The following is a 27,914-nucleotide window of genomic DNA, read 5'->3' on the forward strand; positions in this document are numbered from 1 at the left end:
AGAGGTGTGACAGATCATTTATTGATTGAGGTTTTGAAAATCAGCCTTGCTTAATCCGTATTATGATGCCACTGACACTTTGTTTTACCAAGGTCACTTATTAGACAAGACAGTACATTCTAGTTGATTTCCTTTAGCGCCGTCTGCGAATCCAGCAGGTAAGGGTCTCAAGCAGTAGCTTCCCACCTCTGGCTGAAGAGAACCTCCACAACTTTGGGGTCTGCAAGTGTGGAGAGGTCTCCAAGGTCTTTCTCGCTGCGGGCAATCTGTCTCAGGACCCGTCTCATTATTTTTCCTGCAGTAAACAAGCAAAATAGCCAGTATAATGTTTTACACTAACAACTTTGCAATCAAGGCTTGTAACAACCACAAGGAGGTTGTGTGAAAGGACTTCATAAAAACAGTTCATGAAATGATCTGAAGATTGTGTATAATCACATATGAAGGGTTATCTACATGGCTGGTTTTGTTTTTCCATCGATCAATTTAACGCTGGTTAACTTCAAAGTATTTGCTTGTATGTCATGTTGAAAGGGTCCAGATATTCATCTGTTACAGACATGCTCAAATTTGTTGGTACCCTTACAGCTCATTGAAATAATGCTTAATTCCTCCTGAAAAGTGATGAAATTAAAAGTTATTTTATCATGTATACTTGCATGCCTTTGGTATGTCATAGAATAAAGCAAAGAAGCTGTGAAAAGAGATGAATTATTGCTTATTCTACAAAGATATTCTAAAATGGCCTGGACACATTTGTTGGTACCCCTTAGAAAAGACAATAAATAATTGGATTATAGTGATATTTCAAACTAATTTGTTTCTTTAATTAGTATCACACATGTCTCCAATCTTGTAATCAGTCATTCAGCCTATTTAAATGGAGAAAAGTAGTCACTGTGCTGTTTGGTATCATTGTGTGCACCACACTGAACATGGACCAGAGAAAGCAAAGGAGAGAGTTGTCTGAGGAGATCAGAAAGAAAATAATAGACAAGCATGGTAAAGGTAAAGGCTACAAGACCATCTCCAAGCAGCTTGATGTTCCTGTGACAACAGTTGCAAATATTATTAAGAAGTTTAAGGTCCATGGAACTGTAGCCAATCTCCCTGGGCGCAGCCGCAAGAGAAAAATCGACCCCAGATTGAACAGAAGGATAGTGCGAATGGTAGAAAAAGAACCAAGGATAACTGCCAAAGAGATACAAGCTGAACTCCAAGGTGAAGGTACCAAGGTGAAGGTACTTTTTGAGCGAAAGTGGGCTCCATGGAAGAAGACCCAGGAGGACTCCACTTTTGAAAGAAAAACATAAAAAAGCCAGACTGGAATTTGCTAAAATGCATATTGACAAGCCACAATCCTTCTGGGAGAATGTCCTTTGGACAGATGAGTCAAAACTGGAGCTTTTTGGCAAGTCACATCAGCTCTATGTTCACAGACGAAAAAATGAAGCTTTCAAAGAAAAGAACACCATACCTACAGTGAAACATGGAGAAGGCTCGGTTATGTTTTGGGGCTGCTTTGCTGCGCCTGGCACAGGGTGCCTTGAATCTGTGCAGGGCACAATGAAATCTCAAGACTATCAAGGCATTCTGGAGCGAAACGTACTGCCCAGTGTCAGAAAGCTCTGTCTCAGTCGCAGGTCATGGGTCCTCCAACAGGATAATGACCCAAAACACACAGCTAAAAGCACCCAAGAATGGATAAGAACAAAACATTGGACTATTCTGAAGTGGCCTTCTATGAGTCCTGATCTGAATCCTATCGAACATCTATGGAAAGAGCTGAAACTTGCAGTCTGGAGAAGGCACCCATCAAACCTGAGACAGCTGGAGCAGTTTGCTCAGGAAGAGTGGGCCAAACTACCTGTTAACAGGTGCAGAAGTCTCATTGAGAGCTACAGAAAACGTTTGATTGCAGTGATTGCCTCTAAAGGTTGTGCAACAAAATATTAGGTTAGCGGTCCCATCATTTTTGTCCATGCCATTTTCATTTGTTTTATTATTTACAATATTATGTTGAATAAAAAATCAAAAGCAAAGTCTGATTTCTATTAAATATGGAATAAACAATGGTGGATGCCAATTACTTTTGTCAGTTTCAAGTTATTTCAGAGAAAATTGTGCATTCTTTGTTTTTTGTGGACGGGTACCAACAAATTTGAGCACGTCTGTACATATAATTAGATCCTCAATTTTTACTTCTACTTAAAGAGGTTATTCCATAGATGCCACCTGTCATGCATTTCTCTTGGTCGATAACATATATGTAGTTTTGACAAAAAACATGTTGTAGTAAACATATATTTTCATTTATAAAATTGATATCTGGTACTCTACCATAGTAGGGTAAAGAAAGCTTTCAGTTTTAGTGTCTTCAGGCTCAATGTCACTTCAAAGCATGTCATTATTGGAAGCAGGGGAAGCAATTTTATTCTAACCTGTGCTTCTTTAAGCATATTTGATTGTTTTATTACCTTTTCAAAATGTGGTAAGACTGACCTGCAGCGCAGATTTCAGCTAAAAAGATTCCAGGTAAACAGAAAGATGTTCAGCACAAACAGTTCATCTCTTAAAGCCAATACAATGCGTTACCTGAACGTGTTTTAGGCAGTGCTGGTGCATTCTGGATAAAGTCTGGTGTGGCAATTGGTCCAATTTTTTCCCGTACTAAAAGAATATAAAAGGGAAGAGTGACTTTGTAATGTTCAGTGCAGATTACATGGACTTGTATCCATTCACTCTTACCGCAATGTCATGTTTTTCCTAGTACTTTACTTAATTTGAAAAATCACAGCTTTCCTAAAACTTGTATCAAATGCTATTTTATTATAATATTTTCTGATTACCCTGTTTCTGCTTTAGCGCTAACATTGTAAATCAGAATAAGTATTTTCCTTATGTTTGTGATACATGAGTGGCAGTGGGGAAACTAGAAGCCTTTGTCATAACCATTACCATGAGAATAACTGTTAGCTAGCATAGAATAAACACATACTATAGAAACCCACCCATCTGAAGGCTGGGTTCAGGCCACAGCCTGACAGCCAGAACTGGGATGGAAACAGTAGAAGAGGCTGAACACCTTGCTGCATACCTTGCTTCTTCAGTTCCTCTGCAAGAGAGTGGCTGAACTCCCTCCCATTCTTCAATGTGACAAAGCAGTAGAGGCATTCCCCTTTGACAGCATGGGGGCGGCTCACCACTGCAGCCTCTGCCACAACAGGGTGTTCCGTCAAGGCTGACTCCACCTCAGCAGTGCTCAGCAAGTGTCCTGAAGATCATTTATATGCACAAAAAGACTGTAGTATATTATACTGGTAATATATGGATTTCACGGTAAACCAGTGTCTCTTACTCAACTTTTTTGATAAACATAATTTATTGTGTTTTATTTTTCATAGTGAATGTTGCCACCTGGGTGCTACATATAAATCACAACCATTACACTAATTGCAACTTTTTTTGATTTATGTACAGTACACCTGAAATGTAAATGAATAAACTGACTGGAGCAGTAATGTAGTAGGATTTGCGACTTATTGGCTCAGAATGTTATAGTTTTGATCTTTGCACAAAAAGATTTTGTCCCCTTGTTCAGCGGAAGAGGAAATGAGACTGCCAGCTATTGACACTCATCACAATGAGGGACCAGAGGGAGCAAGACAGGCAGGAAAGCTGTGAATAAGGACTAGCCTCCTCACCAGATACATTCAGCATGTCATCAATCCTACCAGTGATCCAGTAATACCCATCTTTATCCCTCCGACAGCCTGCAAGAAACACAATTATTGAAATATGAACTAAAAGCTCCAACCGGGCATAATTAGGAGTGGTGGAACCCTGCCTTTGAATTCAAGATAACAAAATAGGCATTTGTGGTTAATCATTTTTAGAATGTGGACTTGGTGGCACAGTGGGTTCATGCACTAGATTTTTTTTTTTGGAAAACCTGGGCTCACATTAAAACCACCACACAATCTGACACAATTGTCAGTCTTTGCTTAGGTGAGGCCCACTGGATGGTCTTCAGGTCAGGGCTGAGCATTAGAGGACCTTTATAGAGAAGCTCAAAGGTAAATTGCTCAGACTTTTAATTAGAACTAAAAATACACCAAATTAAATTAATTACACCATAGCAGCTGTGTTATGTAACAAAATAACTTGTACTGACATGGTAATTTGTGTAGATGTATGTACAGTGCAAGAGAGAAACAACACTGTAATTTACTGTGTGTCATTAAACATTTGGCTTTAGAAAGCAACATTTACCAATGAAGATCAAATTCATAGCAATTCTCCCGACAGTATCTGCATAACTATATGTAAAAAAAAAAATTCACGTTGCTACATGTTTGTTCAACAGTGGTTAGGATGTTACAATGTCACTTATATAATGTAAAAAGACTACCTTCTTCCAATGAGCTAAGTGGGATAGTATTGTGAATGTAAGGTTTTACTTGAATAAGTTATTTGACTATAAGTTATGGCTGCACTCTAAGGCTTGTTAGTATAATGAAAGATTCCATATGATCATGTCTACAATTTATCAAATTCCTGTCTTTGTTTTATAGCACAGTGGGGGTTACACACCTAAGTTCTTAAAAATGAAACACTGTTTGTAAAAGTACTAGATAATTGCATTAATAAGATTTTAGATAGATTTAAGTTGTGAAATAGAAAGCATTAGGTTTCCATGTTTTAATACAGTGTTATTTCGTCTTCTAACTGAAAATGAAATGGTTGCATAATAATTAACTTAGAAGAAATCAGTGGCTTACCATCACCCGTGACATAATACCCAGGGAACTTTTTGAAATAGGTGTTCTCAAACCGTTCGTGATTTCCATACACTGTGCGCATTATAGCTGGCCACGGTTGCTTGAAGACCTAAAACAAACCCAGGCTTTAGTTTTCTAAGATACATAAGTGTGTGAGGATAGTTAAAACATGAGAAGGTACTGGCTAAAGAACTATACAACATATTGATTAATGACAACCCCAGAGTGAAGGTTAGGTAAACTCTTACAGAAGCTGGAGAAATATGTACCTTATTAAAATACAATTAACTAGCAGGACATGGGAAATGTAGTGGTGCCAGAAACTCCCACATTTTAAATAGCCTTACGGTACAGCATATCTTTGCAGAACCAATGTGAATTTAATATACCAAATGTAAGACCTAAGGACAATGCTCTGATAATTACAGTACATCTCAATCTCAGTATTTGTTACCTGGTAGGTAAAAACATAATCTGACAGTTTTCAAAGAGTTGTTTGAAACATAAACAAACATTACCAAATAGCCTTCAGCTTCCCCCTCAAGCTCTTCTCCATGTTCATTCAGAATGCTGGGCAGCACCCCAAAGAAAGGAAATGTCTGGGAGAAAATACAACATTGTATAATTATTCATTTATGAGAGGAAACTGTGCATCAAGTCCATGCAGTTGTATTATTGTTGTATGTGTACATTTGGTCACTGTCCCTCTTATAGGACTAACACAAGCACACTGAAGTTTAAGAAATTTGCACAGTAGTTTTCCAATGGTTATACTATGCATTTAACCTATTTTAATAAGCTCTGCTATACCTCTCTGGCCTTTACAATACTTACCTATGCTTTCACTTTCATTTATTACACTTTGCTATGATTTCTACTCTGGGAACCTTTTATAAGGGGAATTGCTCACTGTTGGCTAATCCCTTTAAGAGCTTGCTTATGCTTTGGCAGCTCTAGGGTTATCCTCATCTCTAGTAATCGGTATTAAGGTGTAGTTTGGGACCCTGTCATTGATTAAACAGGTTGTGAGAAGAGCAGTATGTTCTGTAACTGTCACAGCTGTTGAATATCTCCAACCGCCACATATCCATTTGTACTGATAAACTACTGATTCTTTGACTGTCAAAATTGCAGAGTTTGAGAACATATTGTGCATGGAACATCGACTGTAATAAAAAGTTCAGTCGCCTTTCCTTTGCTATGTGGAATTTGGCAGTAAAAATCACACCCTGCTTTTTTTCAGGGCAGGTTAGCAGTGCTGATATTTCTCAATTGCTTTACTAAATACTGTTTCTCACTTACAGCTGAGCCGGGTTTCAAGGGAGTAGCAGCTGGTAAAGGTGTAATCACGTGACCACCCTGTAATCACAAATACCAAAACATATCAAATATGATAAATCCGTGGGCCTACATTGCATTTTCTTTCACCTAAAGTCAAATAGGGAATCCGATCTGAAACCATCCTGACCACATCTGAGACAATGTCTTGTCTCAGATAACATTTGTTTTTTGAAAGTAACAACTGTTAGGACTCTGGAGACAGGTGGATTCTTGCAGTTCCCTGAACAAAATCGAAAATCTAATTGTGTGTGTCGCCAAACAAAAATTACTTTGTAATCCAACAAAGATTACAAAGACCTTGAAAAAAATGAAAACATATGGAAAGACATTGCTGCGGACTTGGGCATGAGTGATATGTATTATAAAACATATCATTGAAAGAATTCTTGAGACTAAGTTTCTCTAATGACACAGGTCATTAGGTTATCATTTATAACCTTTAGCACTAAACAGCTTACCACACCAAGCATTAAATGATTTACTCACAGTCTCTGTTTGCCAGAAAGTATCCAGGACTGGACACCTCTTCTCTCCAACAACATTGTAGTACCACAGCCAAGCCTCAGGGTTGATAGGCTCTCCGACAGTACCCAGGATTTTAAGAGAACCAAGGTTGAACCTTAGAACATGAATGGATGAATAAGAAATCTTGGACCAAAACCACTGATATTTAAGAAAAAAAATGTATACTTAATCTTACCCTTATAAAAGTTTATCTTAGTAAAAGCATAGCAAAGTGTAATAAAGCACAGTGAAAGCATGGTAAAGCATTGATAATCATTGTAAAGCCCAGGGAGATGTGGTAAAGCATATTTTAAAAACATGGTAAAATATTGTAAATTCATAGTATAACCATGGGAAAGGCATTGGAAAACTGGAAAACTAGCATGCTAATTAACCCTGGTAAACTTGTATATGGGTATTTACATCTGAAGTGAGGATCTCTATGAAAATGAAGACATATTTGTTTGACAGTGACTTTTCTTCTTCTTATTTTTTTGGTTTCCAGTAATGGTACAATATAAATCAATACTGTTTGGTTTCCCATTGTATTATTATGTTAACTGTTAACACAAACCCAAATATATAAAGAGAATTTAGAAGGCATAATTTACTCATTTGGATTTAAAGCTTGATGGGATACTTTTCCACAGGGCCTCAAGCAAAACAACAATTACAGTACAGACATGTATTAATTATGATAGTGGGAAAATATCCTATTTTAGTTGTAAAAACATCCCAGTGAACAGAATAAATGTTCTTTACAATTCCAGTAGGTGGTGCTCACTACTCAGTTGTCCTCAACTACTTTTGCTTCCTTGCTGCTTTGTCTCGTGTCCTTCAACGGTTGTGCATCACTAATACCTGGAGTAACAGAGCTCTTGGTGTCACTTACTTCTTCACAGGCTCCTGCCCGTATTTCATCAGCAGTCGAATGGCAGTTGGCGCAGTATAGAACTTTGACACGCTGTATTTTTCAATTATCTCCCAGAACCTTCCCACGTGAGGGTAGACTGGTACACCTTCAAACTTAACAAATCACTCATATCAGAAACATAGTTACTCAGATATCAGCTATCCAGATGTACTGATAATGTTGGCATGTTTCAGTTAGCAGTATGATGTCAGAAAGCTGGCTGGTATAATACTAATTCCAGTAATGGTAAAAGGCTTTAACTGCAGATTTTTGGATGCTGTTGAAATTGCAGAAAAAGATGTTAAGGATCTGAAGAGTGTACAGGACACCCTGGTACAGGAGGTCGCAAGAGGTACGATTAGACAAACTACTTTACATTGTCATTGTGTACAATGACTGTATAACTGCATAACCTTTACAGCTACATATTTTTATATTATATATATATATATATATATATATATATAAATAATTTTCTAAAATAATATCACTTGCAATTGCTGGCTATACTTTCTCGTGTGTTCCGCAGTGCTGAACCTAGAATTGTTCTGCTTAATACTAACATTTAGGAAACGGTAAGGAAGCTGTTTCCGATGGAATGGTCTTACTTACAAGCACGCTTGTGGCGCCATTGGCAAGTGGTCCGTAAGTAATGTATGAGTGACCAGTGATCCAGCCGATGTCAGCCGTACACCAGTACACGTCGTCAGGGTGGTAGTCAAAAACATACTTAAATGTCAGCGCAGTGTAGAGGAGGTATCCTGCAACTGTGTGCAAAACTCCCTGAATATGAGAAATTCACAAATACAAATATTTACTCAAACCAAAGAAATGTAATAGTATCTAACACCTTTCATACCGTTCATACATGTGTGTGGGGGGCTTGCTTCTGAGATGTGGTACAGATGGACGATATCGACAAATCATCAAAATCATTAAAAGGAGCCACTTTAACTGAAGGCTGCAGGGATGAAAAATAAGGAATGAGAAGTCAGCTTGCCTTTGGTTTACCAGTGGACCCGCTAGTGTAGAGGATGAAGAGAGGATCTTCCGCATCGACCCATTCCGGTTCACATTCTTCACTGGAGTTTTTCATTACATCATCCCACCACACATTGGTGTCTGCATTCCAGGGAGTCTGCCGGTGAAGAAGCAGGTGCGTTAGAATTCAGACGGCATCTGATTAACAAAACACATTTAGCTTTCAGTGAGGTTATGAAAACAGTTCCAAGACAGCTGCAGCGCAGCGCATATACTGTTTTATACCTTTTCCTGTTTGGATGTTCACCTCTTTTCAATGAAAACTTTGCTTTTAACTTCTGAATGCCTTGTTAGATTGCTCTGAATGTAGCATACAGCTTTATAATGCTCGGAGAATGGAACAGGAGCAGGTTTTAATAACAAACCATTCATCAAAAACACCCCAAAAACCCACCCACTAAATACATCTAAGATAATATTGGTGTAATTTGTCACGTTAGACAAACACCTTTCTAGTTTAAAGTCTGTTTTTATTAATACAAATATAAAAGTTTGATAATCATGAAACAGTTCTAGATGGCTGAGCCTTTGGGATGAGATTACTTTGGGATGACTTGGCTGTTGGATGAGTTGACTGCAGGATGAGTTGGTTTTGAGTACCCAAATAATATACAGTACCCTTGTGCAGTTTCAAAAAGTGTATTTCCATTCCCACAAAAACTGGGAATATACACCTCAAAAAAGGAAGCACGAATGAGGAAGAGCACAGAGTCATTAAACCAGTGAAACCCCGAAACTCAATCTCAGCTACTAATAATAGTATGCAGTTCACAAGTATTCATCCGCAGGTGAACTTGTAGATCACTTGATTAGGATTTCATTATACAACAGTAAAAAGAGTATGCTCCCGACATCACAGCTCCCGAACTCTGTCAATATTTATTTCGGTATCATTGGTTTTTTTATATGTGTATGGCTGGCTTTTTTATCAAGAGGTATGTATTCATTGCCGTACCCTCACGTCAAGCAATTTATTTAATTGTTTTTTTTCTGCAGCTTATCAAACCGGTATATTTATCAAAGGAAGACTGTTTTCATGGGCAAACAGACAACTTATCAAGCTGAATGCTTTATCTGGCTGTTGCATTGCCAACGTGCAGCATAACAGGTGGTGTCTGGGGGCATTATCGGCCAGGCTTGGCTGACACCCATTCTGTTATGGTTGCCATGATAATCAGCTATGTTTAGTGCAGAATATCCCCTCCAGAAAGGGATTTCTGTGAAACACAGGAATAATGAGTCAAGTGTAGTAAATACCTGACTTCAAGGCTAGTGTGTGTGTCCATTGAAAGTGTTACAGGGGCTACATGTTCCAGTGTACTTATGTCATACCCAACTTTTTTTTGAATACTGTAATAATAATAATAATAATAATAATAATAATAATAATAATAATAATAATAATAGTAATCCTAGTAAAAGCATTAAATGAGAGTAGATGTTAAAACTTAATGATGATATTTGACTCAGCTCTCGCCAAGATAAGCACCAACTAAAACACAGCTTCTTTTACTGTAAACTAATGTGATCCATCTGTGTTTCCTTCCATCTGATGATGTAGATATCCTTCTGCCTGGTGTTGATGGCTGAAGTGTAATGCTGGCTCCAGGGATAAGCTTATTTTGCCTCCCTGGTGCATCAGCACACACAACGGCTGCAATGCTGGTTCCAGGGATCAACCAGGGACTGAGCTGAGTAGGGTACTTCTCTGGGGTCTTCAAGTGGGCACCTTCCATCCTTGGTGTTTCGTCGACTAGCCCACGACACCTTAAGAGGGCTCAACAGTGATTCTGGCATCCCACCCCCCTCCGTCCCCACTCAGCTAAGCCCAGCTTACTTACCTTCCTTTCCATCAACATTGATTTTTTTCTACTGTGCTTGAGGTCCCCAACCAGAATATTTTTGTCTCTACCACAGCCAGTTGCTGCTCCTCTCTGCTGCTTCAGATAAGTTCTTCACTGTGTGACGCAACTCTTCGCCACTGAACCCAACATCTCTGAGAAACCGGGTTGTAGAGTGTGCCACAAATCCTCGACAACCCAACTCCACTGGGTAAACCCGGATTCTCCATCCTCGCTGTTCCACTTCAGCAGTTAGTTGAGCATACCAAAGTTTCTTCCTTTCATACGTCTCATCCACAGCATCCTCCCATGGCACTGTTAACTCTACCAGATGAACAAGGTGTGCTGATCCAGACCACAAGACAATATCTGGTTGAAGGTTAGTGGTGGCAATCTCAGGTGGAAAAATAAGCCGTTGACCAACATCTGCCCGCATTTTCCAGTCTCTAACAGCTTCCAGTTGTCCTGGGCGAGGCTTGGTTTTAACACCTTTTCTTGGTGTTTGCTCTCTTGGACAGATGAATATTATCTTTTGTGTGTAATGCTTTGATGGAACTAGTGGCTTGCCTTCCAATGCTAAGGCCAAACATCGCAGCATCTGGTCATGGCGCCAAGTAAACCGTCCTTGGCTAAGACCCACTTTACATCCTGTCAAAATATGCCCTAATGTTGCAGGTGATGAACACAAAGGACATGAGAGATCCTCGCCTACCCAGAGGTTTAGGTTCTGTGGTGATGGGAGAACATCATATGTTGACCTGATGAGGAAACTGATCCTGCTCTGTTCCATTGTCCATAGATCTTGCCAGCCAATCTTGCGTTGTTCCACACTTTCCCATCTCATCCATTCTCCCTGCTTGGCCTGGGAAACTGCTTTTACGCACCTCATCCTCTCCTCCTGCTTCTGCACTTCGTTGACTACCAGCTTCCTCTGTTGAGCTGAGGCTGCTTTGTGCCATGTAGGAGGAGCTGAACTGAGACCAAAGCCTCCTCTTCCATGCTGTACTTGCCCCATGATACCACTGATACGAAGGGCAGCCTTTGCATCTTCCACAGCTTCCTTTGCCGCCCACTTTCTTCCAGTTTTCAACACAGGTGCTGCCTCCCTCACACATTCGCCGTGTGACTCTACCAATGTAATTTCCAATCGAACCTTGCCACACTTAAACTCCTCAGTTAGAGCTGAGACTGGCAGCTGCAGTATCCCTTAACCATTTCCTGACGTATGAACTGATTAATGCTTCCACCTTCTCTACTGTTGTCAAGGAAACCTTATACACAGTTAGTGGCCACAGGAGTCTTGGCAGTAGACCAAACTGAAAGCACCAGAGTTTAAGTTTGCCTGGTAAAGCGCTGCTGTCTATGCTCTTCAACCCTTCCACTGTTTGTTGTCTAACTTCTCCCACATGAACTGTGTCCTTTAGGTCCCCATCATACCATCTCCCAGGACTTTTCACAGGCGTCTCAGACACTGTTGGTATTGCCTCACTGTTAATAGGAGGCTGTGTGGTCCAGTGGTTAAAGAAAAGGGCTTGTAACCAGGAGGTCCCTGGTTCAAATTCCGGCTTAGCCACTGACTCACTGTGTGAGCAAGTTACTTAACCTCCTTGTGCTCCGTCTTTTGGGTGAGACGTTGTTGTAAGTGACTCTGCAGCTAATGCATAGTTCACACACCCTAGTCTCTGTAAGTCACCTTGGATAAAGGCATCTGCTAAATAAACAAATAATAATGTAGAACTTCTTATCCACTACTTTAACTTCAATTAGAGATGCTCCTTGATTTAGTGGGCTTGAATTGCATTCGTGCCCATTCAATGTTATTGATTAGTTTGTCCAATAACCGATTAGTGCAGGCTACTGTTGTAGTCATGGTTGTCATGTCATCCATGTATGCTCGAATTGGTGGCAGTCGCATTCCAGAAGTCAAGCATTCTCCTCCCACTACCCATTTTGACACCTTAATAATTACTTCCATTGCCATAGTAAAAGCTGGTGGAGAAATAGTGCACCCTGCCATTATTCAAATTTCTAGACATTGCCATATAGTGGTGAATTCAGAAGTTGAAAACTAAGTTTGTTATTGTCCTCAGTACACTGAAAAAATCAAATGCTGCCCAAAGAAGCTCATGTGGTACTGAACCGTATGCATGCTAAATTTAGGAATGTAACATGGAGCTCCTTCCTCTCCTTTTATACTGATTGAAAATGTAATTAAGGGACACATATACTGTAAATTAACATAGAGAGAAAGAGAGAGAGAGAGAGAGAGAGAGAGAGAGAGAGAGAGAGAGAGAAGACATTTGTACCTGAAATGAGTTGTAAACATTGGCATTGTTCTTCTGCTCTCCAATATGTCTTACAATGATGCAGTTTTTAATAACAAAGTTTTCTCTGGAAATACAAAAATGATTTACATGAGATGTTAGGTAATTAAGTTTAGTAGACCCATAACAGGAAGAAGGTTGGATTTATTGTTGATTAATTGTACTTGTTATGTTAAAGGGATACTTAAATACCATCTACATTTTCATGGTATTTAGTTTCTTACCTTTTTATTATCATATTATGTGTGCTTTGTATAAATCTCAATTGCTGAGGTAGTTCTAGAAATGATCACTAGGGCAGTGCAAACATCATTTCAGCTCATATGCAAGAGTGGGAACTCTGAATTAGAACTGTCTATATAAAAACCTGAGTATTAGTAGGAACTTTAAAGAGAAAATAAGGATTCAAATAATTGGGCATTTTTGGCTAGAAGTTATTAAGCACTAAACAAACAGAATGAAAGAGAACACTAATAAGACACTAAACAGGTAAACTGGAAAGAAATATTATGAAAACATACTTGTAGACAATAAAGTATCACTAAATGCTGTAGTTTAGCAAGTATCAGGAAGCTAAGGAACTAGGAATGTACAGCTATGACCAAACATTTTACATCACCTAGAATTTTATGATTGAAACATCATTTAAAAAAAAAAAACTATATAAACATATTTTTGATCTTTTAGGTAACATCATGTAATCAAAGAAACTACAAAATGATATTGCAAAAGTCTACGGGAAGCCATACTAGCAGTACAGTATTTCATGTTATATTTCGAAATGTCACATTTTTCCATTTTTGACAATTTTTCATTAAGTATATGGAAAACTGCAAAGAGGTAAGTAATTCAATATGTTAATGTAACATTATTCAGCAGGTTTCATTCGACTTTAGAAGCAATATTAGTTAATTCTACAGGGCGATGCAAAACCTTTGGCCATAGCTGTAGAAGTAGATGTTGTAAACACATTAATACAATGTTGGAGTAATATTTAACTGATTTGGGAAGCTTTCAAAATGTTAACTTCAACAGTTTAGGAGAGGAGTGGTAGTAAAGCTAATGGGGGACATTTTTTTAAGCTGCCAAGTACACCTTTAATCACACACCTGTACTACAGAAGAGCCCATTTAACAAGAAGGTAGCTGTTTAACTTTAGGAATTCAATTCTACTTTTGCTGTGATAATATTTGCTTATGAAAATCACAATAAAACAAACAGAAAAAGGCAGCACTTACTTTTCTATACACTTCTCCAGTGCCTCATCGGAGATCTGCTTAAGGTTGATTAGTTTATCTCCTCTATAAACACCATCTATACAGATCAGTTCAGATGAGAGGCAATTTAGCAAACAGGAGCTACCGTGAAATAGACATTTTTACAGAACCAGATTAGTGCAGGCTGCTATGTCAGCCCATAGTTACCTGCTGTGATGAGAAATGAACACTGGGAATCCAGGATTCTCTCACACAGCGATTCTGATGAGAAACCTGCAAACTAAGAACAAATTATATTCAGTTTGTTAGGCATGTATTTTTGCTTGACAGCAGTTACACTTTTTTTTCTATTTTTATTGCCAATTTTATGTTTATGTCCTGTTTTTGTTCTCTGGCAGCATTTTTTTTATGTAGTCAATTAATCTGCCAGATTACATTTGGTCTGATAGCAATTTAGCTAGCTCTGTTTTATTGTGAGTTTGAAGCATTAATAAAACCAGGAGCAAGGATTTGCCTTCTTGAACTGCAAGTAGAAACAGATAACAGGATTTACTGCCGGTGGATTCCAGATGATTTGTTATCAAGCTCCCACTGTGCCCCACAGACTTGTGAATATATAGTAGAACTACCGACTATCTGTAAATATAATACAGTTTTCGATTGATGCGTGTCCTGATGAGTATTCCAACAACGGAAACAGTGAGGAATAAAAATACACATGTAGTGTTTTCTCACAGGATACCCAATCTTTATATAAAACCACGTGAATTAGACTTATTCAAAAGCGTAGAAAGCAATCGCCTTACAAATTGTACTTTAACATTTTTTTTAAAAATATGGTAGGTAATAGGTTAGGCACATGTTGAAAATATCATCTCTGTAAGTGTCTGATGATCTGTATCAAGTATTTTATTGCGAAATGTAAAGCATACTTGTGGCCTGAATGGAGCTATCAGAATGATGTTTAAACTCTAGGTACATCCGGTACACCTGAGTATAACCATTAACACCGCTCTGCCCCTAGTGGATGTCAAAAATGTCACATTTGGTGGTAGTGAATGTGGTATTTATTACATCCGCTGCAAGGGGACAGGTGTACTTGCTGTACTAGCAGTTTATAGATGAGAGCTCTACTGAGGTCATAGGGATTCTATTAAACATTATGAGTTTTAAAAAGTCACCAGGATGAGTAGAAAAGAAAATTAAAGAATTTAAAGTGAATCTAAACAAGAAGAGTTAGATAGAATACTCAGAAATTTCACTTCACACATCAAGTTGAATTACGTGGTAGGTATAGTCATTTTACTATAAAAGTAACACTATTACTTTATATTATTTGCTATTCATTTATTTGCAGTAACACATGTATACATTTAAAATGCCGGTTATTGGAAGTTAAACACTGTAGGGAGGGATTTTTTTAAACCATTTATTAACACCTCTTAATGAAAACAATGGGAGAATGAAGGAAGGCAATATGGACACCCACAAGCCAAATATTTTGTTTGGAGTAGAAGGAAGAAGCAGCATGTAAACCCTAATGTCTTACCACAGTGGAATGTACTGCTCCTACTCTCGCACATGCTAGCATGGAATATACTAACTCAGGGATCATGGGTAGGTAGATTGCTACTCTGTCCCCCTTCTTCACTCCTGTGTAAAAAAGAAACAATGAATTCCAGAAACAAGATTTATGTAGCCGGGTGCAGGACCAGATATCGCGTTTTAAATGAAGATACATGTTTGCTACAAAACTACACATTTGATAATGGAGGTTCATGGCATGGGAAATGTATGGAATTATGCTGTTAGGTACAATCATTTTGAAGGACGTGGTCGCACAACGGCTGGAACTGAAGACAGTACAGGATTGGGTTTCTTGTGCTGCTTACTATATACGTGACTTTTCTTTCTCAAAGCATCAAAACCGTATAGCAGTCTACCCTAAACCTTATAAAAACCTTATAAAAACTGTTGAATTAAAATATAGATATATATTAAAAAAATAAACATAAATAAATTCCAGTTTAAGGACAAACAAGACTATAATCCTACCCATATTTTTTAAAACATTGGCAAACTTGCAGACTTGCTTCAGGAGCTGATTGTATGTGATAGAACAGCTGTGGCTAGGTGAATTCCCTTCCCTGCAACAGAAAAGACAATGCAAATTACAAAGGGTTCCCTTATAAAAATGTACCGTTGTAAAAACATAAATGTGTACAGTATGTAAGCTGTCATTAAATTGTTGTACAAAATGGTGGTAGAATTGCATATTTGAGGGGTCCCCGAGTTGCTCATCCAGTTAAAGTGCTGCAGCTGGGGGTGCAGGATGAGTCCAGGATGTGTAAAGAGGACCCCAAGGGCCGCGATTCTGGCTTTAGGCTTGTGAGTTCAGAGGACGCTCACACACCCTTAGAACGTCTGTGTTGTGAGGGGACTCACAGCGGTGAGGAGAAAAAAACGTAATTGGACATTCCAAATTGGGGGAAAATAAATATAAATAATAACTGGTCACTCTAAATTCATATATAAAAAATTATTTATACATATTTGAAAGAGAGCCTTGTCAAGGTCGAATATTTATGTATTGGATATAATACCCATCTTGATGCCCAGATGGAGATCTCCACTGAAGAAGACCTTAGATGAAACATTTGTGTATGTTACTTGTAGTTTTATATCAAATTAATAATAATAAAAAAATGGGAATGGAATCCCTTAAAAAAACAAATCCCTGTTTATATGATGTAATTCGACTGGAATCATATAAAATATCATTGCACATTTGGTCATTTATCTTCAGAGTACACTACAGAGGTGAGATTTTATTTTGAAGCAAGAGCAAAGGCAACATTTATTTCTATTTAAAAATTGGCAGGTGAAACATTATTGATTTATGGGCAGTGTTTGTGAAGAGCTGAATATCAGCACACTGGGCAAAAACTGTGCTGCCCTGTGTCTCATTACAGAAAGGTAAACCCACAATTATGTTAATGTGTAACTTCCAAATGATCAGGCCATTTCATATGTTGGCAACAGATTTCATAAAAAAGTGAAATGTCTCCCTTTTCTTCCAAATCAGGGTCAGCTGCTAAAAAAACAGCACAGTCAAGGCAGACAGCGACTGACTTTCCAGTCCAGGTCTTTGTCCCAACCATATAAATTGAACCAATTAAACTTAGACCAGGTCCCAAACATATGTAATCAATTTATTAAACTTTTTTTTTTATATGGTTTTCTGTTTCTGTCAGATCTTTACCATATTTAATTTACTTTTGTGCCTGTACAACCTATACATAACCCTTACATCGACCTTGGCCTAGGGATGCAGATTATACAAATTTAAGACATCATTCTTTGTCCTGGTTTTAGGCAATTAATTAGTGCTAGACTCTCATTACTCTTGTATCCCTGATTCTAACACTAACTCCAACCCTAACCCTTAGTATTCCTATTGATAAGTTGAGTACTTTTGTATTAATATTATGTTAACTATAAGTATAATTCATTTTGAGAACATTTGTCAGAATTTTCTTTTGTCAAAATCAATTCAGTTTTGATGCATTCTTGTAATCTCCAGCATGGGCATATTATCAGTTAAGCAAAATAGGTGGGCTTTGTCAGCTAGACCAACAGATCTGTAAAACCTTCTTTTAAATGGGATATTAATTGGTTGATTAACTTGTAATGAAATGACATACATAGATTTATTTTTCAATGTATAAAAGCTGCACCTCGGTTGTAAATCAGTTTCAGTCTCCAATTCTAGACAGCACACTTTGCAGCAGATTTCTATTAAGCAGTTTCTTCCGGTCTGTTTTCCAGGTTAGGTGATATTTTAGTTGTCCAACACACGCAGTCTGGAGTACTTTTACCTTCAAATTCTATAACTAAATACAGTGTGACTCAAGGACATTTCTCAGGGGAGCACCTCGTTGAGGAAACCACTAGATTTAAGATTACTTTTCTTTAATGCAATTAAAGAAAAGTAATGCAGTTTGCAATTTAAAGTAACAGTAAATACAGGAAAATAAACAAGAACTGTTCCCTGTATATTTCCTGATTGCTGGAGTCACTTAATCACATGACTCATAGGAGACAAAATGATTGGTATTTTATCTCTCAGTTGCTTTTGGAACTACAAGGTGACCTTACTGCTAAATAATAATACAAAAAAATATGGACTACATAACCTAATATGTCAGACAATCTTAGTTAGGGGAATTGCATTTATTGAAACTAGATAAAACAACTATCTTTTTAAATACCAGTTAAATTTGCTTATTTCAAGAGTAAGAGAAATGAGTGCCCTGAAAAATAAAATGTTTAAGGATGCATAAGCTATTACCAGTAGTATGCCACTTTTTCTCCACGATTCTTCTCGTTCACATTTCTATCTAGGATGTTGTAACATATATTGGTTTTAGCGCCTGCCATGAACTTGACATTAACATTGCCTTTCGTAACATCAAAGTTATACTTCAGAAACTCTCCTTTTGGAGGACTCTTCCAGAAGAAATCTTCAGCAACCTCTTTCCAAAACTCTAGAATACACAATTACAGATATTATTAATTAATGTGAACATTTAGTACAATATAATATAGTGTAAAACTGTACAATACAGTGAAATACAATAAACCAAGCATCCCAATGTGCTGTAGACATAACAGAATGACAATAAAAGTTCAGCATTTTAACAGTAAATTATTCTAAATCATATCAGAAACATACCAGTAAATACTGTATTCAACATTTAAAGCAGAAACAATATCTTTGCAATACATACTAAAAGTTGTACAGTAAAAACACTCTATGAGGACCACTGGAGAACACACACACACAAAAAAAATACAATAAAAATACTTAAATAAGCAAAACAACTATGATTGTCCATCTCGTCTTCCTTCACACTTCATAGCAACCTACCCTCAGGCTCTTCAATGGACTTCTTGTAAAGCCTCAAGTAACTTTCGAAATCAGGAATGTGAGCATCTTTCTGCAGCTCTTCAGGGGGGTTGAAGAGCTTCTCGTCAGTGGGTGTAGTTCCAGGGATCACCATCCTTGACATGCACAGTGAATCTTGACAGAGAATTTTCACGGCACCTGATAAAGCCTTAAACCAGCTACTCACAGCCAGAGGTAAGGGCACAACTAGGGCAGTAAATTCTGCACACTTTATAGCCTTTGTTTTTATTTCACAAAATCTGCTTAGTGCCACACTGCCCAATCAGATTGCATAAATCGAGACTCCCACTTTCTGATTGGACAGACCTCCTCTTGTCATTTGGTCATATTGGGGAGGAGGGGGGGGGGGGGACGGCCGGGCAGGATGGGGGGCGTGCCAGACTGTCAGCATGGGAAGCAGCAGATTGACAAATTACTGTAATAAAAACTAAGATCTGGGCAACAGCATTTTTTATTTTTTCTTTTCTGTTCTTTTAAAACATGCACTGAAACAAATGTTGTGGTTCAAACAAGCATAACATTGTACATATTGTATTAAAACTAAAATACTGGATTGATTCATTCCTTGAACATGACCATTTATGAAAGTGATTTTAATAATTATTGTTATTGAAAATCCTTTGGCTACATTTTAACCCTAACTTTTCACAATCTAGCCTTAATTTCTTCAAACTCTCTGTTAAATGGTGTTAATTGTAACACAGTGGATCACACCTGCTTTATTCTAAAACTATATAAAATGTGCAAATAAACACTGACAACGTTTTAATTTACAGTACTCATTAACATAAGATACAGGCATACTAACCAGAACAAAAGATGTATATATATAAAGGTTATTGTAGGGCATATTTTCATATGTACTTTCTTAGATTATGGCAGTCAACAGCAGCTGCAAAAAACATATTTTGTTACTGTTTGACTATATTATATATGCAAACAACCACCACAGTGTTTACTACTGCAGTCACGAACCTCAACATAAATATAATAAGGGGTGGAAAATTGAGTTTAATCCAAGCGCCACAATAGTTAGGGCTGAGTAAGCACTCTAATGCTAATTTTTATACTTTAATAACTTCGACTCCATTAAATGGATTTGCATGAAATAATGCATGCAAAGTCTCATGGGTTAGATATCTTCATGTGATCAATTTCTGTCACTCTCCACTCAGCACTTAAATGCCTTGTAATTACCCAGCTGAAGTTAGACACATATTAATCGTTCAATATTCAGATGGTGGTTAAAACCTGACGTTAGACACGTATCCATTATTCTGATTTTTATAATTGTTTAACTGTAAAGCTGGACATTTATTTCTTAAAAATATAAGCATAATTTCACAAATAAAGATTATATGGCAGAGCAGCCCTTGCTGAGGCAAATGCACAAGCAAATACCCCTTCACTAAAAATTGATTTTCCTTTGATTTTGGGGCCCTCTTCCAGGGGCAAGTGTAATTATTATTATTATTATTTATTTCTTAGCAGACGCCCTTATCCAGGGCGACTTACAATCGTAAGCAGATACATTTCAAGTATCACAGTACAAGTAATAATACGATTAAGAGCAAGATAAATACAATGACTTTGGTTCAAGCAAGTACAAGTGTGACAAAATACAATTCAATAATACAGCAGATAACAGTGTCGTGATAGTTACATCAGGATCTGATTAAATACAAAATACTACAGATTAAACACTTGGCAGATTACAGTACTCTGAAATACAGGATTAAATGCAGTAAAATAGGGGGCAGATAAGAGCAAGTAAAGTGCATTTAAGGAAGGGTGATAAGTATCCCAGGGGTAAAACAGAGGAGTTCTACAGGTGCTGTCTGAAGAGGTGAGTCTTAAGGAGGCGCCGGAATGTGGTCAGGGACTGGGCAGTCCTGACATCTGTAGGAAGGTCATTCCACCACTGTGGAGCAAGGGTGGAGAAGGAGCGGGCTCTGGAGGCAGGCAGAGCGGAGAGGTCTGTAGGCTAGTACAAGAGTCTTGAACTGGATGTGAGCGGTGATCGGGGGCCAGTGGAGTGAGCGGAGTAGTGGAGTTGCATGGGAGAAGCGAAGCAGAGAGAACACCAGGCGGGCAGCGGAGTTCTGGATGAGCTGGAGCGGACGGGTGGCAGACGCAGGGAGGCCAGCCAGGAGGGAGTTGCAGTAGTCTAGGCGGGAGAGTACCAAGGCCTGGACCAGGAGCTGGGTGGCGTAGTTGGTGAGGAAGGGTCGGATTCTTCGGATGTTGCTCAGGAAGAATCGGCAAGTGCGTGCCAGAGTGGAGATGTGCTGGGAATAAGAGAGGCAGGGGTCCAGGGTGACTCCGAGGTTCTTAGCGGAGAGTGTGGTAGATTCCAGAGGAACAGAGATAGAGAGATCAGAGGAGGGGGAGGAGGAGGAGGGAAAGAAAAGGAGGTCAGATTTAGAGAGGTTGAGTTTGAGGTGATGCGAGTGCATCCAGAAGGAAATAGCAGACAGACAGGTAGAGATACGGGAGGGGATGGTGGAGTCAGAGAAGGAGGAGAGGAAGGAGAGGAAAATCTGTGCATCATCAGCATAGAAATGGTATGAGAAACCATAGGATGTGATGAGGGGGCCCAGGAAGCGGGTGTAGAGAGAGAACAGGAGAGGACCCAAGACTGACCCTTGGGGGACACCTGTTAAGAGAGGGCGAGGTGTGGAGGTTGCTCCACGCCAGGTTACCTGGTAAGTGCAGTTGGAGAGGTAGGAGGAGAACCAGGCCAGAGCAGTGCCAGAGATCCCCAGGTCAGCAAGAGATGATAGTAGAATAGAGTGATCAACAGAGGTCGAGGAGAATTAGGACAGAGGAGAGAGAGGCAGCTTGGGCAGACTTTAGTGAGTTGGTGACAGACAGGAGGGCGGTTTCAGTGGAGTGAGCAGAGCAGAAGCCAGATTGGAGAGGGTCAAGCAGAGAGTGGTTGGACAGGAAAGCAGAGAGCTGGCAGTGTACAGTCCACTCAAGGGTTTTGGAGAGGAAGGGTAGGAGGGAGACAGGACGGTAGCTCTGGAGGGAGGTGGGGTCGAGGGTAGGTTTTTTGAGGAGGGGAGTGATAGAGGCTTTTTTGAAGGCAGAGGGAAAGAGACCAGAAAGGAGGGAGGCGTTGAGAAGGGAGGAGATGAAGGGAAGTAGAGCAGGAGCAGCAGCTTGAAAGAGGTGAGTGGGGAGGGGGTCCAGGGCACACATGGTGGGTTTGTGACCCTGGAGCAGGGAGGAGAGGTCAGAGTCTGAGAGGGGCGAGAAGGTGGAGAAGGAGGGTGAGTTAGTAGGGGATGCAGTGGGTGTAGGGGTTGGAGCAGGAGGGGGTGCGGGGGGAGGGAGAGGTGTTAAAGAGTTTGCGGATATCTGAGATTTTAGAAGAGAATAAGTAGGCAAAGTCATCAGGAGAGATAGAAGAGGGAGGAGGAGGGGGGGTTAGGAGGGAGGAGAAGGTAGAGAATAGAATACGTGGGTTGTTAGTAGAGGCTTGGATTACAGATTGGAAATAAGAACATTTAGCAGAGGAGAGAGTAGAGGAGAAGGAGGAGAGGAGAGTGCGGTAAAGGTCTAGGGCAGCAGGGAGTTTGGTTATCTTCCATTTCTTTTCAGCAGATCGCAGTGTGATTCTTGCTGAGCGGAGCGCAGAGGAGAGCCAGGGTTGGGGAGGGGAGGGACGAGCAGGTCGAACAGCGTCTCGGCGCAGGCCTCCCCTTGCTGGACTCCCAGAGCTAGACTCCCGGCTCTTTTGTTGAGGCTCTTCTATTTGCTGGCGCTGAATAGGCTGCTTGATTAATATTACAACTGCATGGCAAAAGAACCAACTAAACTGTGTGGAAACCAATCAAATAGCAAATCAACTTCTAATCAATTTAACCACTCACCTGGTACTAATCACACACTAACTCAGCTAATTCAAACACCACCTTACAATGTTACCAAATGTAGTTAATTTAAAAATTACTTGAAGCAGGAATTACCTAATCTGCCTCGGTCCCTGGTTACCTGTAGTACATTTGTTATGATTTCCATTACATAAGAGTAGATGTTAAAACTTCATGCTGATTTGAACTTGGCTCTCACCAAGATAAGCACCAACTAAGAAGTAGTTTTACAGTAAACTAATGTGATCCATATGTGTCTCCAACCATTTGCGTTTCTTTCCATCTGATGTAGATATCCTTCTGCCTGGTGCTGATTGCTGAAGTGTAATGCTGGCTCCAGGGATCAGCTTATTTTGCCTCCCCAGCGCATCAGCACACACAACGGCTGTGATGCTGGCTCTGGGGATCAACCACAGTGTGGTCTCCCCAGCACATCAGCATGACAACTGTCTGGATTGAGCTAAGTAGGGTACATCTCTGGGGTCTTCAAGTGGGCACCTTCCATCCTCAGTGTTTCATCAACTAGCCCACGCCACCTCAAGAAGGCTCGACAGTGATTCTGACGTCCCAGCATCACACCCCTCAGTCCCCCACTCAACTCAGCCCAGCTTACTTACCCGTACATCAGCGTTGCTTTCTTTACACTGTGCTTGAGATCCCCAGCCAGAATCTTTCCGTCTCTACCACGCCTGTTGCTGTTCCTCTCTGCTGCTTCAGATAAGTTCTTCACTGTGCGACGCAACTCTTGGCCACTGAACCCGACATCTCTGAGAAACCGGATTGTAGAGTGTGCCACAAATCCTCGACAACCCAACTCCACTGGGTAAACCCGGACTCTCCATCCTCGCTGTTCCACTTCAGCAGCTAGTTGAGCATACCCAAGTTTCTTCCTCTCATACACCTCATCTGCAGCATCCTCCCATGGCACTGTTAACTCTACCAGGTGAACAAGGCGTGCTGATCCAGACCACAAGACAATGTCTGGTCAAAGGTTAGTGGTGGCAATCTCAGGTGGAAAAATAAGCCGTTGACCAACATCTGCCCACATTTTCTAGTCTCTAGCAGCTTCCAGTTGTCCTGGGCAAGGCTTGGTTTTAACACCTTTTCTTGCGTTGTTCCACACTCTCCCATCTCATCCATTCCCTCTGCTTAGCCTGGGAAACGGGTTTTACGCACCTCATCCTCTCCTCCTGCTTTTGCACCTCGTTGACTACCAGCTTCCTCCGTTGAGCTGGGGTTGCCTTGTGCCATGTAGAACTGAGACCAAGACCCCCTCTTCCATGCTGAACTTGCCCCATAATATCACCAGTTCGAAGGGCAGCCTTTGCATCGTTCACGGCTTTCTTTGCCACCCACTTTCTTCCAGTTTTCAACACAGGTGCTGCCTCCCTTACGCATTTGTCGCGTGACTCTACTAATGTCATTTCCAGTCGGACCTTGGCGCGCTTAAACTCCTTGGTTAGAGCAGAAACTGGTAGCTGCAGTATTCCTCTACCATAAAGTCCCACTGTGGTGAGGCAGCGTGGAACTCCCAACCATTTCCTGATGTATGAACTGATTAAAGTTTCCAGCTTCTCAACTGTTGTCAAAGAAACCTTATACACAGGTAGTGGCCCCAGGAGTCTTGGCAGTAGACCAAACTGAAAGCACCAGAGTTTCAGTTTGCCCAGTAAAGCACTGCTGTCTATGCTCTTCAACCCTTCCGCTGCTTGTTGTCGAACTTTTCGCACACAAACTGTGCCCATCTTACCATCTCACAAGACTTTTCACTGGCTTCTCAGACACTGTTGGTATTACCTCACCATTAATGTAGAACCTTTGATCTACTACTTTACCTTTAATTATAGAGATGCTCCTTGATTTAGTGGGCTTGAATTGAATTTGTGCCCATTCGATGTTATTGGTTAAGTTGCCCCATAACCGATTAGTGCAGGCTACTGTTGTAGTCATGGTTATCATGTCATCCATGTATGCTCAAATTGGTGGTAATCGCATTCCAGAAGCCAAGGGCTCTCCTCCCACTACCCATTTTGATGCCCTAATAATTACTTCCATTGCCATGGTAAAAGCCAGTGGAGAAATGGTGCATCCTGCCATTATTCCAGCTTCTAGGTATTCAATCAATCAATCAATCTATATTTTATATAGTGCCTTTCATAGTGGACCACCATAACAAAGCGCTTTACAAGATGCAGTAACAACAAGAAAATCCATAATACTTTAAATAAAGAGAAATGCATAACACATGCTGTACAGGGGGAAAAAAAAACAATGCATAATACATTAAATACAGTGGAAAGTGCATAATACATGAAATAGTAGCAGCAACACAGCAGCTAATATCAAGCTTAAAGAGCATGGAAAGCAAGAGAGAACAGGTGAGTCTTGAGAGTTGATTTAAAGTGAGCGACGGTGGGGAGCATCACGCACCAAAGTTGGGAGTTTCAAAGAGGCGGAGCCATGAAGCTAAATGAGCATTCTCCAAGTGTGGTGCACTTTTGCTTGGGAATAACAAGCAGGCCAATGTAGTGTTGAATTCTATCAATATTTTGTCTACCGTGTGTATTTCATATGGTAGTAGTGGTAAAGTGGCCAGACCCAGATAGGAGCGCCAGTGTGAAGTAAAACCTGGAATGGCTCAAATTGCTAACAATGGAGGTCTTATTTCCATCTCTCTATTATATATATCTATATCTATATATAGAGAAAGAGAGAGAGAGAGAGATAGATAGATATAGATATATATATATATATATAGATATAGATATAGATGAACAGATATGAAAGTACAATGTATTCTGAATTAAGTCAAAAGTCAAAAGTTTTGTATACTTGACTTTGTTTTATGATTACAAGCAAAAGGAATATGAAAAATAAATACATCTGTGTATTTAATGCTATTGACCCTGCTAAAAATATATATTGTGTATATAGATTATGGAATATTCTTTACACACATAATCTATGATAAAGTAAAATATATGATGTGACCTAAAATATGTTTGATGCAATTTTGATATTCAATTAATATCACCGGGGTAATTTCAAAAAAAGGTTGAAAACCCCTGACCTACAGTATAAACTATCAGGAATAGATAAAGGAGATGTTGACTAATACAATACAAAATGATTTATTTGAAGTTGTTGAAGGGCACTGGTCTCTTAAACCCAGAAGTTCTGATAAACCCCTACGCCTCACTATATATTGATGGACATTACATAAGCAAATGAGATGTCCTTTTTTTTTTTTTTGGTATACCATGTTCCTAAATGTTTTCTGGGGAGAGTAAAAAATACATTAACTTTGACTCATGTACTAAGGGTTACTCTTAAATGAATTAACGGTCCAGTTTATGGTAAACTGTGCATGCAGAAATTGGGATGTTATCATTGCGGCCCAGAATTTGGGACGTTATCTGCAAACCAAATCGGCCCAGAATTTGCGACGTTATGCAAACCAAAGCGGCCCAGAATTTGGGACATTATCTGAAAAGCAAAGCGGCCCAGAATTTGCGACGTAAATGAAAAGAGGGGCAGTCTATATGGAAAACTGTGATTACATTAGACATAAACTAATGTATCCTCTAACAAAACTGCAATAGTTTATACATTTTATATTAAAATATATCGCAAAAACGATTATAGATATATGCTACTTGAAAGAAAAAAGTACACCACCACAGAAAGCCAATTCTTACATTCGTGCATAACATGATAATTCATATAAAGTAATCACCCATGGTTTGTTATATCAGTACAGCGTAATACCACATTATATTTTAATGGTAAGGTTGTGGAAAGCAGATCACTCTCTATCTCTCTGATCACAATGTTAAAAATGCCTGCACGCTTTTCCACTCGTGTGATGACATATTCATGTGACAGACATGGACCAATCAAAACGCGAGACTGTTATGCGGTTCCATCCCCAAAACCGGGCCTGTGTCATACCTCCTCACAGTCACAGCTCGATTTGAAAGGCCGGGGAGGCCAGTGTAAGAAATCGCTGCCTGCTGTCATCGATTCTAGCTGTTGTCAGGTCCACTAAAGCTTCTCTTAACTAAGACAAGAAAATCACATTGCAGATATGTTTTTGTCGGCTGCTATTCGGTCTGCCGTTTCTCGTTCGGTAAGTGTGAATACGCGTGTTATATATATATATATATATATATATATATATATATATATATATATATATATGTACACACATTTAATTACGATCTGCTTGTTTCATCCAGAAAAGGCCTGCACATGAACAACACCAAGGACAGATCGACTGCCTGCCTAACGACCTTCACATTGAAACTAATTGATGTGATTTGTATTTATTTAGGGGTTGCATTTACATGTGTGGTGTGTGCCAAACAATCCCTAGATGTTTAAATCGTGTGTGCATGTGCTTAATTCATCCTGTCTAAGAATATAAGATGAACCTTCACGTTTATTATTATACAACTCGCAGTTGGATAACCACTTCCTTCCTGACGATATTCAGAACTAAGTTGAATTTTGCACAGCCATATACACATAACATTGTCTCATATACTGTTTACACGAAGTTAATCGTTTATATAAAATACAATAGTATAACGGCTGTCGCTAAGTTTGGCATTACGTTGGAGGCATACTTTCTGCACAGCAGATAATTGTGACAGACACACACAACCAAAAAAAAAACTACGGTTATTTTGAGGTAATGCAATTGGCTGTACACAAGCTTGCGACCGGGTAAAAAGTCATTGTGTTAGTTTTATGTAGTGGACATGAAAGCATGCTATTGCCCAGAGAGTAACAATCTGATGCACAGTATCCCTTTGTGGTTTATAACCGTGTACTGTCGAACTATTAAGTTTCAAACGTTCTTGTTGGTGATTAGAGCATAGGCAGATACTAACCTCTGATAGACATCTGTATTGTAAAACAATCGTGCCATCTGTTGAAATATTTATCCCGTTAAACAAGCACTTAATACATCTCCGACCACGGCTGTGAATTCGAGCTGTTCTCCAGATACACGCAAAGATGTGTCAAGTGTGACAAAAGTACTGTATGTCCAGCTCGTAGGTAGAAACACTTTTTGAATGGATTTCTGAACATTTTTTTTT

General features: G+C 39.5%; 2 protein-coding genes across 6 annotated transcripts in view; one reads left to right on the forward strand and one right to left on the reverse strand.

The window, feature by feature from the left end:
• On the reverse strand, positions 1 to 27,914 carry acss2l (acyl-CoA synthetase short chain family member 2 like). Of its 4 annotated transcripts, none has more exons than XM_059022041.1 (18): positions 27,705 to 27,914; positions 18,314 to 18,509; positions 16,018 to 16,109; positions 15,512 to 15,615; positions 14,170 to 14,242; positions 13,984 to 14,059; positions 12,728 to 12,812; positions 8,540 to 8,677; positions 8,152 to 8,322; positions 7,519 to 7,652; positions 6,609 to 6,741; positions 6,084 to 6,140; positions 5,300 to 5,380; positions 4,782 to 4,890; positions 3,705 to 3,773; positions 3,098 to 3,274; positions 2,596 to 2,670; positions 1 to 295 (listed from the first exon to the last, which is right to left on the reverse strand). In XM_059022041.1, exons 1-18 carry the CDS (start codon positions 27,715 to 27,717, stop codon positions 168 to 170), a joined length of 1,911 nt encoding a protein of 636 aa, XP_058878024.1. In that variant the 5' UTR covers positions 27,718 to 27,914; the 3' UTR covers positions 1 to 167. The 4 variants fall into 4 exon arrangements, with proteins under 4 accessions (XP_058878024.1, XP_033854836.3, XP_058878022.1 ...); XM_033998945.3 differs by lacking the exon at positions 27,705 to 27,914 and adding an exon at positions 18,893 to 19,154; XM_059022038.1 differs by lacking the exon at positions 27,705 to 27,914 and adding an exon at positions 18,893 to 19,154 and having other exon boundaries at positions 159 to 295; positions 3,012 to 3,274.
• Positions 26,748 to 27,914, forward strand: part of LOC117400508 (NADH dehydrogenase [ubiquinone] flavoprotein 2, mitochondrial-like) — a 29,858-nt gene continuing 28,691 nt past the window's right edge. The window contains exon 1 of one of the 2 annotated variants that reach the window (XM_034000579.3): positions 26,748 to 26,938. In XM_034000579.3, the coding sequence (XP_033856470.1) occupies positions 26,897 to 26,938 (42 nt within the window). In that variant the 5' untranslated portion in view covers positions 26,748 to 26,896. The remainder of the gene's footprint in view (positions 26,939 to 27,914) is intronic. The other variant, XM_034000580.3, reaches the window with a different exon arrangement.

The sequence above is a fragment of the Acipenser ruthenus genome, chromosome 4 (assembly GCF_902713425.1).
Source record: "Acipenser ruthenus chromosome 4, fAciRut3.2 maternal haplotype, whole genome shotgun sequence".
In the NCBI taxonomy this organism is placed as follows: domain Eukaryota; kingdom Metazoa; phylum Chordata; class Actinopteri; order Acipenseriformes; family Acipenseridae; genus Acipenser; species Acipenser ruthenus.